Here is a 19,391-nt window from a genome sequence, read left to right on the forward strand (position 1 = left end):
GCGGAGTGCCCCAGCGAGCAAAGATGGAGAGTAGAGTCGGAGGGTCCAACGTCCACTCGTGAGGTTGAAGGATGCGGCTGAGATTGTCGGCCAGGGAGTTCTGTTCGCCCTGGATATAGACCGACTTGAGGAAGAGATTGTGGGCCGTGGCCCAGGTCCAGATGCGTAGAGCCTCCAAACAAAGGGGGCGAGATCCGGTGCCGCCTTGCTTGTTTATGTAGTACATGGCGACTTGATTGTCTGTGCACAGGAGGAGAACCTGAGGGCAGAGAAGATGTTGGAAAGCCTTGAGGGCGTAGAACATGGCTCTGAGTTCCAGGAAATTGATGTGATGTCGGCGCTCCTGTGGGGTCCAAAGTCCCTGGGTGCGTAGATCTCCTAGGTGAGCTCCCCACGCATAGGGGGACGCATCCGTGGTGATGATCATAGAGTGAGGGGGCAGATGAAAGAGCAGACCCCTGGAAAGATTTGAGGAGTTCAACCACCATTGGAGAGATTGCTGAAGAGATGATGTCACAGAGATGGGATGAGAAAGAAGATCCGTAGTCTGTGACCATTGGTTGGCGAGAGTCCATTGAGGCGTGCGGAGGTGGAGACGTGCTAGAGGAAGGACATGTACTGTCGAGGCCATGTGTCCCAGGAGGACCCTCATCTGTCGAGCAGGAATGGAGGGGTGTTTGAGCACCTGACGACAGAGATGGAGCAGAGTCCACTGACGATCGGAGGGAAGAAAAGCCCTCATTAGAGTGGTGTCCAGAACAGCTCCGATGAATTGAAGTCGCTGGGTGGGAAGTAAGTGCGACTTGGGGTAGTTGATCTCGAACCCCAGGAGGTGGAGGAGAGAGATGGTGTGATGAGTAGCCTGTAGCACAAGTTGAGATGAAGGTGCTTTCACCAACCAATCGTCCAAGTAGGGGAACACCTGGAGGTTGTGAGACCTGAGGAAGGCCGCAACTACTATGAGGCATTTGGTGAAGACTCTGGGTGAGGAAGCGAGGCCAAACGGTAGCACCTTGTACTGATAGTGGCGGTGCAGTACTTGGAACCGCAGATAGCGGCGAGAAGTCGGATTGATGGAGATGTGAGTGTAGGCCTCTTTGAGGTCCAGGGAACATAGCCAGTCGTGCTGAGAAAGAAGAGGGTAGAGTGTGGCAAGGGAGAGCATTCTGAACTTCTCCTTTACCAGACACTTGTTGAGGTCCCTGAGATCGAGAATGGGACGGAGGTCTCCCGTCTTTTTGGGTACCAGGAAGTAGCGGGAGTAGAATCCCTGACCCCATTGATCCGGAGGTACTTCTTCGATGGCATTGAGAAGGAGGAGGGATTGAACCTCCCTCAGGAGGAGGGGGGTTTGAGATGAGTGTGAAGCAGACTCTACGGGAGGGTTGTCTGATGGAAGAGTCTGGAAGTTGAGAGAGTAGCCGTGGCGGATGATGTTGAGGACCCACTGGTCCGATGTGATGACCTCCCAACGGCTGGAGAATATGGTGAGACGACCTCCGATTGGTTGTGGAAGAGGTAGCGAAGGTGGAAGACTGGCTATGCCCTGGAGAGAAGAGTCAAAAGGGCTGAGACTGCTTTGCAGGCTGAAGAGGCTTGGAGGGTTGAGTGGCCTGAGAACGAGCCTGGGCATGGTGCTGTTGTTGACGGGGCCGCCGAGGTTGTTGAGGAGGCGGATTGAGTGGCCTGGCTGAGAACCTGCGCTGATAAGACGACTGAGGTCGATAAGGTCGGGCAGGTGGAGCCTTCTTCTTTGGTTTGATCAGGGTGTCCCACCTGGTTTCATGGGCGGAGAGTTTCTGGGTGGTGGAATCCAGTGACTCTCCAAAAAGTTCATCCCCGAGACAGGGGGCATTGGCTAGACGATCCTGGTGATTGATGTCCAGGTCGGAGACTCTCAGCCAGGCCAGGCGGCGCATGGCTACGGCCATGGCAGAGGCACGGGAGGTGAGCTCGAATGAGTCGTATATCGAGCGGACCATAAACTTGCGCAATTGAAGAAGGCCAGAGATGTGCTGTTGGAACAGTGGAACCTTGCGCTCCGGCAGGTACTTTTGGAGGGCGGACAGCTGTTGGACCAAATGTTTCATATAAAAGGAAAAATGGAATGAATAATTGTTCGCCCTGTTGGCCAGCATGGCATTCTGGTAGAGCCTCTTGCCAAACTTGTCCATGGTCTTACCCTCTCTGCCAGGAGGGGTAGAGGCATAGACACTGGAGCCCTGAGTCTTTTTTAAGGTGGATTCAACAAGAAGGGACTCATGGGGCAATTGAGACTTGTCGAACCCTGGGATAGGGATGACACGATAGAGGTTGTCCAGTTTACGGGGGGCCCCCGGTACCGTAAGGGGGTTCTCCCAATTTTTGTAAAAAGTCTCCCGTAGGATGTCATGCACGGGAAGCTTGAGGAACTCCTTAGGAGGTTGTTCAAAATCTAAAGCCTCCAGGAAGGCTTGAGATTTTTTTGAGTCAGATTCTAGAGGAAGGGATAGGGCTGCAGACATCTCCCTGAGAAATTTCGAAAAGGAGGACTGCTCCGGTTTGGAGGTGGCATCGGGTGCCGACGGGTCCTCATCAGATGAGGAGGGATCCTCCTCCCATAAGTCAGGGTCCCGGACCTCTGGTGCATGTCGAGACACCGGGGTGGAAGGTGCGGTATGGCGAGTCTTGGTTAAAGATTTTCCAGAGCGCACCGAAACGGTACCAGGAGAAGAGGACCGGCGTCGATCCCGGTCCCGGGAAGTATGACGCTCTGCCTGGTGCCGAGGAGGATCCGTCGTGGTATGGGAGTGGACCACCGGATGGGTATGAAGTTGCTCAGCCGAAAGAATCGGCATGGAGGTGTTGATAGGTACCGATGGGGTGGATACCGGGGGCTCGGTACGGGGCTCGGGCCGGTCTGGTACCGGAAGGAGCGGTGCCAGGATAGTGGGCAACAGGTGCTCGAGCTGTCGCTGTAACTGTTCCTGGAGTTGAACTTTTAAGATGGCCGAAATACGGTCATCTAAGGGTGGCATCGGAACCGCTTTCTTTTGCTTCGGTTCCTTAGATGCCGCTCCACGCCCCGGCGATGAGGAGGCCGATGATGAGGCACTCACCGAAATCGGGGCGGAGCGCTTGCGGGGTCGGCGCGAGGCCGGCAAGGTCGGTGTCGCCACCATAGTTGGAGGGCGCTCGAGGGAAGAGGGAGGCTTCTTAGCCGGCTTACCTGGCGCCAGAGACGCCGATGCGGGGTCGGGCGGTGTCGAAGTAGACGGTGCCGATTTCTGTGGTACCGCTGTCGATGTTGAGGAGTCCATCGCCGACCCGGTGCCGAACAAAAGAGTTTGTTGAATTTTTCGGTTTTTAAGTGTTCTCTTTTTAAGAGTGGCACAGCGGGTGCAGGAGTCCGCCCGATGCTCCGGACCCAAACACTGCAAACACCAATTGTGTGGGTCAGTGAGGGAGATCGGGCGTGCACACCGCTGGCACTTTTTAAAACCGACCTGCGGGGGCATGAAGGGGAAAACAGCCTCCGCAAAATCGAACCCCGAGGCCTGTATAATGGCAACAGGCCCCGCCGGGGCAAAATCGAAAAAAGGGGAAAAAAAGCAAAGTTTTTTTTTTTTTTTTTTTACAAATCAAAGGAAAAAGAAACCCGAAGGCAAAAGAAGAAAAAATAGGAAAAAAAGCGCGAGCGGGAAGGCAAAAAAGTGGTTTCAACGGCCGTTGAAAAAACACACGCGTCTTCTTCGCTCCGCGGAAACGAAGAAACTGGGGACCACGCACTCCTCCGTCGGGCGGGAAGGCGCACGCGCGGTGCGGCCAACTAGAAACTTCTAGTTAAAAAGGTCCGTACCGAGGGCTCCGTCGGTGACGTCACCCATGCGTTAAGAATATGCTGCCTGCTTGTCCTGGGATAATACTATTGCTAGAGGTTAGAGCCACCATTATGAACCCAGGTAACAATGAAGCAGAAGCATATAAGTAGGACTCACTTCTGCTCAGCCACTAATTCACCAATGGTTGGTAATGGGGTGGGGGATTCTGGTGCAGATCAGAGAGTCCTTTATACTTCACATTGTCGCAGTTGCTAGATGATGTAGATGTACATACCATGCTGTCTGCTATTGCACTTATTGAACTGCAGGGCACATGCTGACTAGGACTACGTTCTGAAATTTTTTACACAAGCTTTGCACTTCAAATTAATTTTCGCTCTTAATACATATTTGCACTTACTTCACATTATCACATATTAATAGAGGTCTCTTTATGTGCACACAGTATTAGGAAACAGTAAATGTCAATTTGTTTCCAGTAAATATAATAGCGATGGAATTCCTTCAGACGGAGACAAAAATTGTTTCCTACATGACCTTTAAATAAAAGCTTTGTATAAGATGACACAAAATCTGATGGAAATTAAAGCACAAATCTTTGAGCAATCAATTAGAAGTTGCTGAGGTGAAGACCTGGGTTTTAATGGGGAGCAATATATTGTGGATGAAGGTGAGAGATTAAAGGGGATGTGAAAAAGGCAGGTAAGTACACTACACATGAGAATTAAAACAATTTATAAGAATTCTACTGCATAACAAAGTTGTGTTATAAGCAATTGTTTATTGGATGGGCTAGATACACATTTCTTTTAACTACCTTTTTTCTTTCTTTTTGTAGGTTTAAGAAGTTATCATGGGCATCTGGTTTAAAGACTTCTTTCTTCAAGGTCAATGCCACTCTCTGGATTTCTCTTCTGCTTGTACTATTTCTTGCTGCTTTTATAAGTTTCCTTACAGGACTGTCTTTCCAGAAGAATGTAGATGCTGCTCCTATGGGAACTGGAGATGCATGGACTTCCCTACAGCAGCTGCTATGGCCTTATATGGGACTTAGGCACAATGGACAGCCACCAGTGTAAAACAAATTTTGCTAATTGAGATTGACTTAGATTTTATTTTAATGGAAAGCTATCATGAAGCAAAACTGCATTTGATATAGGTGAAATGTATTAAAAAGAAAAATATATTTGACGATTTTTAACTATAATTACCTAGTTTTTCCTCTTTATGGTATACTTGCCTTGCAAAGTAATTGAAAAGAGTTCTTGTGCTTTCAAACAGATTTATAAAATGGATTAATGCTTGAAGGTGAACTCTGCTTTGAAGGCTTAAATGTAGCATAAATATACTTGAGAAAAACTAGGTAGATAATTTTAGAGGCTGAGCATTCAAAGCTTAACACAGTAACATGCTGTGGTTAAGAGTAAGTTAACACTTTTGTAGATGTTAGCAGTTGATAAACGCAGTCTATAAATTGATAATGGGAAGTTTTTATGTCTTCTGTTGTGTCACTAGTGTGGGCTTTAACCGCATGGTAAAGTGATGAATGAAATGCACTGAATTCAGAGAGATTATCTGAGAATGTTTCACTTGATTCAGTAATCTTAAGTCTCTGTGCTCTACAATCACTAAGCATATAGAGCGGCCAGGTGTCATCTATGCTTTCTGTATAATATTCTTTGACCTACAGTGGAACAAATTAAAAACAAGTATTTAAAATATCACAAATTTAGCAGCTTTGTTCTATAAATAATTGTTAATAAAAGTAATTGAAAGAAAAAGTGCTAATGTGAAATTACTGAAAATATACCTTAATTTGGATCAAAATGTACAGTTAATATAAGATGCTTCATTATTGTATAGTACTGTTATACGTTCATTTGAACTTCCAATAGTGTTAAATAAAATTTGATGGAACTTCATAAAAGCTAATCAGAATTTGTCACAATTTTACATATTTCCTGAAAACACATACAGAACAAGCCAATGTTCTAGTTCAGGCTTGTTCAACCTTCTAGCAGGGGCTACATTTTATTTTGTTTGTAACATTCAGAGCAAAAACACGTACGTGCATGCACACTCATGCTTTATTTTTTTAAATACCGTATTTGCCGGCGTATAAGACAACCCCCCAACTTTTACAGTTAAAATATAGAGTTTGTTATATACTCGCCGTATAAGACTACCCCTTGTTCCGCACACCTTCTGCACAACAAATTAAACTTAAAAGAACATCAGAATTTATTTCAACAATTTTAATTAATTCACTAAAGCTGAATAGAACAATAAACCCATGGGAGCTGCCATGCTATTTGTTTTCTAAACTGTTAACCAAACTGAAACTGTCAATGATAGAAGGAAGATAACACATAGAGGGAGAGAGCAAGTGCCGGGCAAGTCCCTAGCAAGTTTGCTGGCATGACAGTTTCCCTTTAAAAGCCTTCAAAAGCCTCCTGTTCGCCCCCGCAACTTCCTTAAGGGCTAGACTCCACACACGGCCGCATGTGCGAGAGACATAGTAAAGAGAAAAGGGGTGGGGCCAGAGCGCCGCTGCTTCCCGCTGCGCAGGATGAAGGAGCTGGCACCCTTGTCACACTGATGTCCCGCCATGGCCCCGCTGATGTCCCGGCAGGTTTACTAGTACCGTAAGCACCGTAAGGAGGTAAGGAAGGAGATGTTAGGGCATGTAAAGTCGAGAGTTGCGCGGGGACAGAAATCCCACCCGTCCCCACGAGGAAACCCACCCGTCCCCACCCGTCCCCGTGAGGAATCCCTCCGTCCCCACCCGTCCCTGCGAGGAATCCCCTCCATCCCCACCCGTCCCTGCGAGGAATCCCCTCCATCCCCACCCGTCCCCGCGAGGAATCCCCTCCGTCCCCGCCCGTCCCTATAAACTTCAGAAATAGTTATTTCATTTAATTATGCTACTGAATTAAAGGCTCTGGTAGAAACCCATTTACAAATAAGCAAAAAGACTTTATTAATTTGAAAATATTAATTGGGAAGAATACATACTTTGTAAACGGGTTTCTACCAGAGCCTCTAATGTTTATAAATTTTTATCAACACAACTAATATACTACTTTATCCTGAAGCAAAAAAAAAAAAAAGAAATAGAATTCTTTTCCTACCTTTGTTGCCTGGTTTCTGCTTTCCTCATGTTCTCATTCAATTCCTTCCATCCACTATCTCTCTTCCTTCTGCATCTTCCATTTGCTCTGTTACTGTGCCTCTCCCTTTCTTCCCCCTTCCAAATTGGTCTGGCACCCATCTTCTTCTCTCTGCTCCCCCCATAGTCTGGCATCTGTCTTCTTCCCTGCCAGCGTCTTCTCCCTACTCTCTCTTCCTCATTTCTTTTGTGTCCTTCTCCCCCCCATCTTCCCCATGTCCTTTCAGCGTCCTTCTCCACCCCTTTGTATTCCCCCATGTGCTTTCAGCCTCCTTCTCCCTCCTCTGTCTTCAAGTGCTTTCAGAGTCCTTCCCCCCCTCCTGTCTTCACCATGGCTTTTCAGCGTCCTTCTCCCCCCCTCCTTCTCTACCGCCCCGGGTGCAGCACAGCCGGCCAGGTCCCCTTACTTTTGTGGCACTTCCCCGACCGACCGACAACATCCCCGGTCCGACAAACCTCCCTGCCCTTAACCGCGAATCTAAATTACCTTCTTACAGCTGCTGTAAGAAGGTAATTTAAATTCGCGGCTACAGGGCAGGGAGGATTGTCGGACCCGGGCTGTTATCGGTCGGTCGGGGAAGTGCCACAAAAGTAAGGGAACCTGGCCAGCTGTGCTGCAACCGGGGCGGGGCGGGCCGCCCCTCTCCCTTGGTAGCCACTCGAACCGCGAGGCTACTCTCCTTCTCCTTATCTGCCCTGCCTGCAGCACAGAGCTGAACGGAAGTCTTCCCGACGTCAGCGCTGACGTCGGAGGGAGGGAGGGCTTTGTTTAAGCTTTGTTTAAGCCCTCCCTCCCCTCCGACGTCAGCGCTGACGTCGGGAAGACTTCCGTTCGGCTCTGTGCTGCAAGCAGCGAAGGTAGGGAGAAGAAGAGCCGCGTACATCCAGAAGACTGAGTACATCCAGCCCCGCAGGAGCCCCGCGATCCTCGGAGGCGTCCCCATGGGATCCCCGCGACCCTAGGGGGCGTCCCCACGGGATCCCCGCGACCCTAGGGGCGTCCCCGTGCAGCTCTCTAATGTAAAGTAAGGGCATGTAAACAGTACCCGGCGTATAAGACGACCCCCGACTTTGGGGAAGATTTTAAGGTACTGAAAAGTCGTCTTATACGCCGGCAAATACGGTATATCTATTAATCAAGAGTCATGCAGGTATAAATGATAAACAACAAAGTAGTAATCTGGGCAGAACAAAAGAAGTACACACAGTGCTATCATATGACGTATAACTTAAAAAAAGTTTCCTTTTATATTGTCCTCAAATGTTCTGTCTGACTCCTGAATTTTTAAATCACCCATCTATGCAACAATCAGAACAAACACCTCCCTTCTCTCCCAATCACTATCTAGGCAATTATAAAGCCACATCAGATATTTATGGGGTATCAGTTCCAGCTGGCCAAAGTGAAAGGCTAAATAATGTCACTTCCCTAATGAAGTAGACAGCTTCAGTAGGACAACATGACATCAGAGGGAAGGCTTATGGGTCAGCCATGTGCAGCGGATAAGAGCTGTTGCCCACGTCCCTATAAACAACTGTGGCTGAAGGAGCAGCCCAACTGGATGGCCCTGAAGGGAGCGAGTGCAGCAGCCCTGGAGTAAGCAAGTAAAGGAGAGAGAGAATATAATCATGGGAGAAAGGAGGTGGGGGGAAGGAGCGCATTGGATATGGGAGGGGCACAAATCTGGGTCAAAGGCTGGAATGTAGGCACAAACTCAAGATAGCATAAACATGGGACACTAACTTGGGACATAGGGATGGAGGGAATAGAAAGGGAGGATTGTTGGGCATGAGTGTGAGAGAGAGGGTAAGAGATGGTGCACATGGGGAAAGGAAGAAAGGAAAATTGTTAGAGGATTGAAGCAGATGTGCATGGATAAGAGATGTTGGATATGGTAGGTGGAGAGGGACAGATTGAAGTGAATGCAAGGTGTAGGAATGTTGGACACAGTGATGGAGGGAGAGATATGGCATGGTGCTGGAGAGGGGTGATAGCAAATGTTGGCATGGGGCCGGTGGGTAGGGGCAAATGATACTGCACATGGTCAGGGGAATAAGAAGGAGAAATGTTGGATGTGGCAGTAGAGGGGGTGGGGGAGATGCACCCTGGATATTTTTCCACACTCCCTTTGCAGCAATGAGAGAAAAATAGATAGACAGTGAGAGAGAGAGAGAGAGAGAGAGGGAGACATGTTGCCAATAGGGGTGGAGGATAGAGGAAGAAAAGTTGGACTCGTGGAGGGGACAGAGAGATGTTGGTTGGGGAAGGGAATGAGGTCTGGAGGAGAGGAAGCGTGCAGGAGGCAGAAAGAAAGAAATATTAGATGCACAGTCAGAAAGAAGTGCAACCAGAGACTCATGAAATCAACAGACAACAAAGGTAGGAAAAATGATTTTGTCAATTTAGTGATCAAAATGTGTTAGTTTTGAGAATTTATATCTGCTGTCTATATTTTGCATTATATTTCTATAGTTGTTACTGAGGTGACATTGCATATTTTAAAGTCATCTGCCTTGACCTCTTTGAAAAAAACCTGAATATAAATATTTAACATTTTCTCTGCGTACAGTGTACTTGTTTTTAATTTTGTGGTTACTGTTATGTATTAAGATTATATTGTTTGTATATGAAAAATTACAATTAGTGTTTCTATTATGGGGTGGGATTAGGAGCGGAGCTTGGGCAGGGGTACTTGGTTGATATTTGTTAGACTTAGGGGATACTTGGCTTGAAGAAGCACCTTAAAGCCATGCCACAGGAAGTGGCAGAATTTTAACTATGGTGTTAGCCCACACAGAGTGATGCCAGCAGGCAGCTGGAAACAGGATAACAAACTCCAAAGCACCAGGAGCTGCACACAGCCTCCTTCCCTTAGGCACCCAAAGTTCTTTCTCCTCCCAGGAGGCGCTTTTAACTAAGAGAATTGCTGAGAGGGCAACAGTGACCAATCTTTATGGACTTATAGCATTCCTTAATCTGTTTTCTGATGCATTTTGACCAACACCTTGGACTAATTACACATCTTTCAAAATTGACTTGATGCTTGCAACTAATGTTTTTTTACATTCACTTTAGTACCACCAATCCTGTTGAAATTCAAAAATGTCCCTAAGTGATTAATTTTTAAGAAGCCTATCAATGAAAATAATTGACTTACAAGTTTCTAGTTCACCTGAATAGGCCAAACCTTCATCCACACAACCCCACCACCACCACACATACAAAATAAGCTTTTGAAAATTAATAGCATTAGTATAAATTTTAAAAATTATACATGTGTAATATTTGATACATATTGTTCTACTGTAGAACAGCTTATATAAAAAAAAAATTCAAAATCTTTCAAAGAGTCACATGTATGTTAAGAACTGTTACTGGAATAATAGATACAGTGCTAAAATGGATCACTAAATTCCTACAGAATAGAGAATACACTATCAAAAAAGATGGGGAGATCTCACCCCTAGAAGGCCTTCTGTAGAGTTCTGCAAGGCTCTCCGCTATCCCCCATTCTATTTAACCTCTTCATGAGTTCTCTCAAACATCAAATTTGAAGATGAAAGCCTAATGTCCTATGCAGATGACATTCTCCTCGTTCCTACAACCAATCGGACATTACCACCAAAATCTCAGTCAACATTGAAAGAATCCAAAATTGGGCAACAATCAACAAGTTAAAGCTAAATGCCATCAAAACCAAAGTTATATACTTCCACACTGCCCAGCAGACGCCACCGTCAAGCATCACCCTTCAATCAGGCAACATCCTCACAGTAGATAAAACCTCAAATCCTAGGCTGCATTCTAGACTCCACACTTATTATGGAACTACAAATCTTCAATCTCCGGAAGAAATCCCTCTTCACCATGAGGCAATTAAGACTCATCAGACCATACTTTCACCAGCATTATTTTGCCCTGATTGTACAGATGATGATCCCTACCACAACTGGACTACTATAAAGTACAGTTACTTACCGTAACAGGTGTTATCCAGGGACAGCAGGCAGATATTCTTGACTGATGGGTGACGGCACCGACGGAGCCCCGGTACGGACAATTTTAGAGTGATTGCACTCTAAGAACTTAGAAAGTTTTGGTAGGCCGCACCGCGCATGCGCGAGTGCCTTCCCGCCCGACAGAGGCGCGCGGTCCCCAGTTAGGATAAGCCAGCTAAGAAGCCAACCCGGGGAGGAGGGAGGGACGCAAGAATATCTGCCTGCTGTCCCTGGATAACACCTGTTACGGTAAGTAACTGTGCTTTATCCCAGGACAAGCAGGCAGCATATTCTTGACTGATAGGTGACCTCCAAGCTAACAAAAAGAGGGATGGTGGGAAGGTTGGCCATTAGGAAAACAAATTTTGCAAAACAGATTGGCCGAAGTGTCCATCCCGTCTGGAGAAAGTGTCCAGACAATAATGAGATGTAAAAGTATGAACTGAGGACCAAGTAGCAGCCTTGCAGATTTCCTCAATAGGAGTGGAACGGAGGAAAGCTACAGATGCTGCCATGGCTCTGACTCTATGGGCCGTGACAGAACCATCCAGTGTCAGTCCGGTCTGAGCATAACAGAATGAAATGCACGCTGCCAGCCAAGTAGACAACGTACGTTTAGAGACAGGGTGTCCCAATTTATTCGGATCAAAGGACAGAAAGAGTTGGGGAGATGATCTGTGGGGCTTAGTACGGTCTAAATAGTAAGCCAGAGCCCTCTTACAGTCCAAAGTATGTAGAGCCTGTTCTCCAGAATGAGAGTGAGGTTTCGGAAAAAAGACAGGCAGAACAATGGATTGGTTGAGATGGAATTCAGAGACAACCTTCGGGAGAAACTTTGGATGTGTACGCAGAACCACCTTGTCATGATGAAAGACCGTAAAAGGTGGATCTGACACTAGTGCATGTAGCTCACTGACCCTCCTGGCAGAGGTAAGAGCAATAAGGAAAAGTACCTTCCAAGTGAGGAACTTGAAAGAAGCAGTAGCCAATGGTTCAAACGGAGGCTTCATTAAAGCGGAAAGAACTATATTGAGATCCCAGATAACAGGAGGGCTTTTAAGAGGTGGTTTCAGATTAAAAAGACCCCGCATGAACCTGGATACCAAGGGGTGAGCTGAGAGGAGTTTTCCATGGACTGGCTCATGAAAAGCCGCTATAGCACTGAGATGGACTCTGATTGAAGTGGACTTGAGGCCAGAGTCTGACAAAGAAAGGAGATAATCCAACAAGGTCTCCACTGCAAGGGAAGTGGGATCATAATGATGAAGAAGACACCATGAAGAAAACCGTGTCCACTTCTGATGGTAACATTGAAGAGTGGCCGGTTTCCTGGAGGCATCCAGAATTGAGCGAACAGGCTGAGACAAGAGTGTATCATGAGAAGTCAGCCCGAGAGATACCAAGCTGTCAGGTGCAGAGACTGTAGGTTGGGATGTAGAAGGGTTTCCTGATGTTGAGTAAGCAGAGAAGGATACAGAGGCAGAAGAAAAGGTTCCCTGGAACTGAGTTGAAGAAGAAGGGAGAACCAATGTTGCCTGGGCCACCTCGGAGCAATCAGAATCATGGTTGCTTGATCCCTCTTGAGTTTGAACAAGGTTCTCAACATGAGAGGCAGAGGAGGGAAAGCGTACAGGAACAGATTGGACCAATCGAGGAGAAATGCATCCGCTGCCAGACGGTGAGGAGAGTAGAGTCTGGAGCAGAATAGGGGCAGCTGATGATTGTGAGGAGCTGCAAAGAGGTCTATCTGAGGAGTGCCCCATTGAGCGAAGATGGATTGTAGAGTTACAGGATCGAGTGTCCACTCGTGAGGTTGGAGAATTCTGCTGAGCTTGTCCGCTAAGGAATTCTCCTCTCCCTGAATGTAAATCGCTTTCAGGAATAGATGGTGATTTATGGCCCAAGTCCAGATCTTCTGGGCTTCCTGGCATAAGAGGCGGGAGCCCGTCCCACCCTGTTTGTTGATGTAGTACATCGCAACTTGATTGTCTGTGCACAGCAGGACAACTTGAGGAAAGAGAAGATGCTGGAAGGCCTTGAGGGCATAAAACATCGCTCTGAGTTCCAGGAAATTGATGTGACGCTTCTTTTCCTGGGCTGTCCAAAGGCCTTGAGTTTGGAACTCGTTCAAATGAGCTCCCCATGCATAAGGGGAGGCATCGGTGGTGATGACTAGTTGATGAGGAGGTTGGTGGAACAGAAGACCTCTGGATAGATTTGAGGATACCAACCACCATTGTAGAGACTGACAAAGAGATGACGTCACAGATATGTGACGTGAGCAAGGATGCGTCACTTGGGACCATTGAGTAGCAAGAGTCCATTGAGGAGTGCGCAGGTGAAGACGTGCGAGGGGTGTGACATGAACTGTGGACGCCATGTGACCCAAGAGAATCATCATTCGCTTTGCTGAGATGGAACGCTGTGGAAGCACCTGCTGACATAGAGATTGAAGCGTTTGAAGACGGTTGGACGGCAGGAACGCTCTCATGAGGACTGTGTCCAAGACAGCTCCTATGAATTGAAGCCTTTGAGTGGGGATGAGATGAGATTTGGGTAGATTGATCTCGAACCCCAGAAGTTGAAGAAACCTGATGGTTTGGTTGGTGGCCTGGAGAACAGTCTGAGATGTATCGGCCTTGATCAACCAGTCGTCCAGGTAAGGAAAGACCTGAAGGTGGTGAGATCGTAGAAAGGCAGCCACCACGATCAGACATTTGGTGAATACTCTCGGAGAGGAGGCAAGACCGAAGGGTAGCACCTTGTATTGGTAATGACAACGATTGATCATGAAGCGTAGGTATTGTCTGGAGGCCAGATTGACCGGTATATGAGTGTATGCTTCTTTGAGATCGAGGGAACATAGCCAGTCGCCTTGATTTAGAAGAGGATAAAGAGTGGCTAGAGAAAGCATTTTGAATTTTTCTTTGACCAAATATTTGTTGAGATCGCGGAGATCTAGAATGGGTCTGAGATCTCCTGTTTTTTTGGGGACCAAAAAGTAACGGGAGTAGAATCCCTGTCCCTTTTGATCTAGAGGAACCTCCTCTATGGCGTTCAGAAGGAGGAGGGATTGAACCTCCTGGAGAAGAAGGAAAGATTGAGGAGTGTGCGAAGCAGACTCTTTTGGTTGACTTGGAGGAGGTAGAGTCTGAAAGTTGAGAGAGTAGCCGTGGTGGATGATGTTCAGGACCCACTGATCTGACGTGATAAGTTCCCAACGGCTTATGAAATAAGAAAGGCGTCCTCCTATAGGCTGTGGAAGTTGGGTAGAAGGAACAAGACTGGCTATGTTCTGGAGAACCAAGTCAAAAGGGTTGGGTAGACTTTTGTGCAGGTGTAGGTTTTACCTGCTGCTGTTGCTGAGGTTGTCTAGCAGCTGGTCGCTGTTGCCTCTGACGTCTAGGCTGTTGTGCAGTTTGAGGCAGAGGACGAGCCACAAATCTACGTTGGTAGGTTGATTGTGGACGAAAGGGCCTGGATGGTGGAGGCTTCTTAGTTTTAAGAAGCGTGTCCCATCTGGTCTCATGAGCCGATAGTTTTTGAGTAGTGGAGTCCATGGAATCTCCAAACAGCTCATCCCCTAAGCAAGGTGCATTGGCTAGCCGATCCTGGTGATTAACGTCCAGTTCTGAAACACGAAGCCAGGCTAGCCGTCGCATGGCCACTGACATGGCTGTGGCTCTGGAGGTCAGCTCGAAAGTATCATAAATGGATCTTACCATGAATTTTCGGAGCTGTAAAAGAGATGAACAAGTGTGGTGAAAAGCAGACTTTTTCCGATCAGGAAGATATTTCTCAAAAGCAGTGAGATTTTGAATCAGCTGCTTAAGATAGAAAGAGAAATGGAATGCATAATTTCCTGATCGATTGGCTAACATGGCATTTTGGTATAGCCTTTTACCAAACTTGTCCATAGATTTGCCCTCTCTGCCAGGAGGGACTGAGGCATATACACTAGCCCCTTTGGACTTTTTTAAAGTGGACTCAACTAAAAGGGACTCATGAGGTGGTTGGGGTTTGTCAAACCCAGGGATAGGAATGACCTTATACAAGGAATCCAATTTTCTGGGAGCTCCAGGAATAGTTAAAGGAGATTCCAGATTCTTATAAAACGTCTCTCTCAAAATATCATGGAGAGGTAACTTAAGGTATTCCTTTGGAGGCTGGTCAAAGTCCAAGGCATCTAGAAAAGCCTTGGATTTCTTTGACTCAGCCTCCAAAGGAATGGAGAGAGAGTCACACATTTCCTTTAAAAATGAAGAAAAGGAAGACACTTCTGGTCTAGAGGAGGCTCCTAAAGCAGACGGGTCCTCATCACCAGAAGAGCATTCTCCCTCCGAAAGAATAGGATCCTCTGAGTCACCCCATAAGTCAGGGTCCCAAACCTGAAAACTCCGGTCTCGAGACTCTGGAGTGGAAGGCTCTAAATGATGGGATTTTCGAAGAGACTTCCCTGACCTGCCTGATTCGGTACCGGGAGATGTCACTGTACGCACCGGAGCCGAAGTCTGTACAGCTTGATGGTGAGCTCTCGGCTCCGGTGCCAGAATTGGCATGGAGACCGAGGAAACCGACTGTACCGGTACCGACAAAGTGGACGTCGATAAAATAGGACGGTCCACTATCGGTACCGGTGGCTCAGACTGGACTGGTACCGGTAAATTCGATGCCAGGACTGAAGGCAGGAGGTGCTGTAACTGTTCTTTGAGTTGCGCCTTCAGAACAGCAGCTATACGCTCCTCAAGGGAAGGCACCAGTACCGTCGTTTTCTTTAATGGTACCTGCGGTGCCGCTCTACGCTCCGAGGATGAGGACCCCGATGTAGAGGGGCTCACCTCTATTGGAGCGGAGCGCTTCCGTGGGCGCCTCGAGGTCGGCAGGATTGGGCTCGCTGCCATCGAGACCGGAGGACGCTCCAACGGGGAAGGCTTCTTAGCCGGCTTACCTGGAGTCGACACCACCGCAGTATCGCGTGGTGTCGATGATGTGGGTGCCGACTGCGCCGGTGCCGATGTCGGTGCCGGTGTAGAATCAGACATTTCGGCACCAAACAATTTCTGTTGAATTTCTCGATTTTTAAGAGTTCTCTTTTTTAAAGTTGCACAGCGGGTGCAGGTCGATGCTCGATGGTCGGGACCAAGACACTGGAGACACCAATTATGAGGATCAGTTAGTGAAATTGGTCGTGCACACCGCTGGCACTTTTTGAAGCCGGGTTGGGGGGGCATGAATGTAAAAATGGCTTCAGCCAAATCGAAGGCTGAGGCCTCGATGGTGGCTAAAGGCCCCACCGGGGCAAAACCGAAAAGAAGGAAAAAAACAAAAATTTTTTTTTTTTTTTTTAAGAAATAAAATAAAGAAAAAAGGAAAGGAAATAATATTTCCTCAACAAGTTTTCACGAGCGGGAAGTTTCACAAAAATTCTCTCAACGGCCGTTGAGAGAGACGCGTCTTCTTAGCTCCGCGGAAACTAAGAAACTGGGGACCGCGCGCCTCTGTCGGGCGGGAAGGCACTCGCGCGTGCGCGGTGCGGCCTACCAGAACTTTCTAAGTTCTTAGAGTGCAATCACTCTAAAATTGTCCGTACCGGGGCTCCGTCGGTGCCGTCACCCATCAGTCAAGAATATCTGCCTGCTTGTCCTGGGATAACTCCACCTACATGGGAATTAACACTGCTCTAGTCCACAAAATGCAGCTTATTCAAAACACATCTGTTAAGACTAATTTTCAACCTGAAAAAATGACTAACAGCTTTCATCAAACTGCACTGGTTGCCCATCCCATCATGAACAAAATTCAAAGTAATATGCATCATTCATCACATATTACATGGAAATTCAGCAACTCTTGATGGCAAGGTCAACTTCTCGGAGAACCCTCAACAGGACACAACTAAATCTCCCAACTACAAAAAAATCTCCAGTACAAGCGCATTTTTTCACTCCATGCCAACCTTCCTAGGAGTGAAAACTTGGCATGACCTCGCAGAAACAATCAGAATGGAGCCTAGCCACATCACATTCCAAAAGAAACTCTAAACCCAAGTGGCTCTTTATATGATTCTCTTGGTTGCTCCCCTTCCGGCTAGTCTTTCTCCTTATTTCTCTTTTACCATACCGCCTTGAATATGTTCTGTTCTTTTTCTACCTTCTCTTTGTAAGTCACCTTGAGCATGCTTAGATATGCACAACACACAAATAGAAAATTAGATTACATTAGATCTACTATACCAAAACAGCACTAACTACCCAGATAGGGATGATGATTCCAAGTACTGGTGCAGACAGCAATGTAACTAATACCAGTGGCATAGTAAAAGGTGGGAGGGGGGGCCTGATGGCACTTCTCTGCCCCCTATTCCTTCCCCGCCAATTGTGCCTTCAATTCCCCACTACTGTACCTCTAGCTCTTTGCTAGCGTGAGCAGCAGCTCCAACCTGCTGTTTGCGCCAGCCTCAGCACTCCTCTCTGCCATTACTTCCAGGTCCCGCAACTAGGAAGTGACATCAGGGCAGCTCATGCTGGGAAAGTTAAACAGGCAGGGTGGGGGGCCTCCCACCCTCACTACACCACTGACTATTACTACACCAATATACCACATTGAGAAAACAACAAGGTGGACTGCAATAGATCTTTATATAAGCAACTTGCTAGCAAACTATGTCGGCTCAGCCACACCTATAAACACATAGATAACCTCCCCAAATACAGAATAGCTGAGCTACAAACATGCAAAATTGATTATAGAAAACAATTACCATTCCATAACTGAAAACAAAGTAAATATCATTAGGTCATAAGATCAAGTAATGTAAAAATATAATAGTAAAACCAGAAAATTTTTTAACTGATGAACAGAATAACAAAGTTGTATTAAAAACATGCTTTGAGGCAGGAAGTTTAAATTGGACATGCCAAATAATTGACAATTTTATAAAACAAGCTCTCATACTGAAGTGAGCCATTTTAGGGACAGTACCTTCAAAACTACATTTTCACACCCAGATATTGTATTCCATTTGCTCCAGCAGAAATGATAACAGGGTGAAAGGAGAGCCATCTGCTCATATGCTGCTTTTTCTACTTGGTTATTCTGCAGTGGAAGAAAGTATAAATATTAAATCAATAGCCTCTTTTGTATTGTTTTTTTAATGGGCTTTTGAAAAGAAACATTGACAATGGTACAGCATGTATTTCTTAGGTTTAAAGTTAAGTTTTATTGATGTATGACATTTATATTCACCATGGCAGGCCTCTGGAATTTCTTTCAAATATCCCTTCTATTATGGCCTTGTTTGGGTTCCCCTGTAAAGTATACGAGGGCTGTTCAAAAAGTATCGGACCTTAATTTTTCTTGCATAAACAAATAAAGCTAGGGATGCATGGTTTGGTGCATGTAGGCGACCCTAATGCACATGCATGAATTTTTTCCTGCCTAAAGAAGCTGTCAGTTGCTGGCAGACCGATGAGTGAGGAAGTGTATGAGTGCCGTCCGATTTTCATTTTTAACAAAATGATAGATAATTGAACACTACTACTGCATTAAATTTTGTGTAAAGCTTGCAATTCCCAAGTGGAAACGATCCGCAAGAATTCAACAGGCCTTTGGGGACGAAGCAAGGGCACCACACAGTTAAAGGAGTGGTACAACCGCTTAAGAGTTGGCAGCACATCAGTGAAGAGTGAAGCACGTTTTGGTAGGCCTTCAACATCCAGAAATGAGATTGTCATTGACCAAATGAGGACCCTGGTGATGCAGGATCGTCGAATCGCGATGGAAGAACTTGCAGATGAGGCAAGCATCAGCGTTGGATCTGTTCGTTCCATTTTGACTGAGGATTTGGGCTTCAGGAGAATTTCAGTGAAGTTCGTGCCAAAGCTGCTAACGATCAAGCAGAAGCAACTCCATTTGGAGATCGCACAGGACATGTTGGAGACTGAACAGTGATCCCAACTTCCTCAGCATAGTGATAACTGGCGATGAGTCCTGGGTTTATGGGTACAACCCTGAAAGGGATCAGATTTCAGTCAAAAGAAGACATCATGCAGAATGCGACAGACCAGTTGCGAGCAATCTCAAGAGGCGTTCCACCGCTGCTTCCGACAGTGACAGAACCGTTGGAAGAAGTATGTGACAGCCCAAGGGGACTACTTTTGAAGGAGATTAGTATAAGATTGTTGTATCTGGGCAGATGCAGAGCATTACCTTTGCAATTATTGTATCTGTTTTGCACTTACCACGCTTTACTGCAAATCAATGCCCCAAAGTTACTTACCTGGAACAGATGTTCTCCAAAAACAGTGCGATACATATCCTTAAATATGGGTGATGTCATCTGACAGAGTCCCCCATATAAGAGCAGCTTTACTAAAACTTTCAAGAAAGTTCTACCTTTCATG

General features: G+C 46.6%; 2 protein-coding genes across 9 annotated transcripts in view; one reads left to right on the plus strand and one right to left on the minus strand.

Annotated features, from left to right (window-relative positions):
* The window catches only part of LOC117363329 (lymphoid-restricted membrane protein-like), a 248,868-nt gene extending 243,931 nt beyond the window's left edge, over positions 1-4,937 (plus strand). For all 4 annotated transcript variants that reach the window (XM_033950851.1, XM_033950852.1, XM_033950850.1 and 1 more), the window contains one exon: positions 4,660-4,937. In XM_033950851.1, the coding sequence (XP_033806742.1) occupies positions 4,660-4,900 (241 nt within the window). In that variant the 3' untranslated portion in view covers positions 4,901-4,937. The remainder of the gene's footprint in view (positions 1-4,659) is intronic.
* Positions 4,938-5,202: 265 nt separating this feature from the next.
* CASC1 (cancer susceptibility 1) overlaps positions 5,203-19,391 on the minus strand; it is a 156,785-nt gene continuing 142,596 nt past the window's right edge. For 3 of the 5 annotated variants that reach the window (XM_033950857.1, XM_033950854.1, XM_033950856.1), the window contains 2 exons: positions 17,971-18,084; positions 5,203-5,505 (listed from right to left, as the gene is read on the minus strand). In XM_033950857.1, the coding sequence (XP_033806748.1) occupies positions 5,239-5,505; positions 17,971-18,084 (381 nt within the window). In that variant the 3' untranslated portion in view covers positions 5,203-5,238. Of the gene's footprint in view, positions 5,506-17,970; positions 18,085-18,131; positions 18,999-19,391 lie in introns of those variants that run through there. The other 2 variants (XM_033950858.1, XM_033950859.1) reach the window with 2 other exon arrangements.

Source organism: Geotrypetes seraphini, chromosome 7 (assembly GCF_902459505.1).
Source record: "Geotrypetes seraphini chromosome 7, aGeoSer1.1, whole genome shotgun sequence".
Lineage (NCBI taxonomy): Eukaryota > Metazoa > Chordata > Amphibia > Gymnophiona > Dermophiidae > Geotrypetes > Geotrypetes seraphini.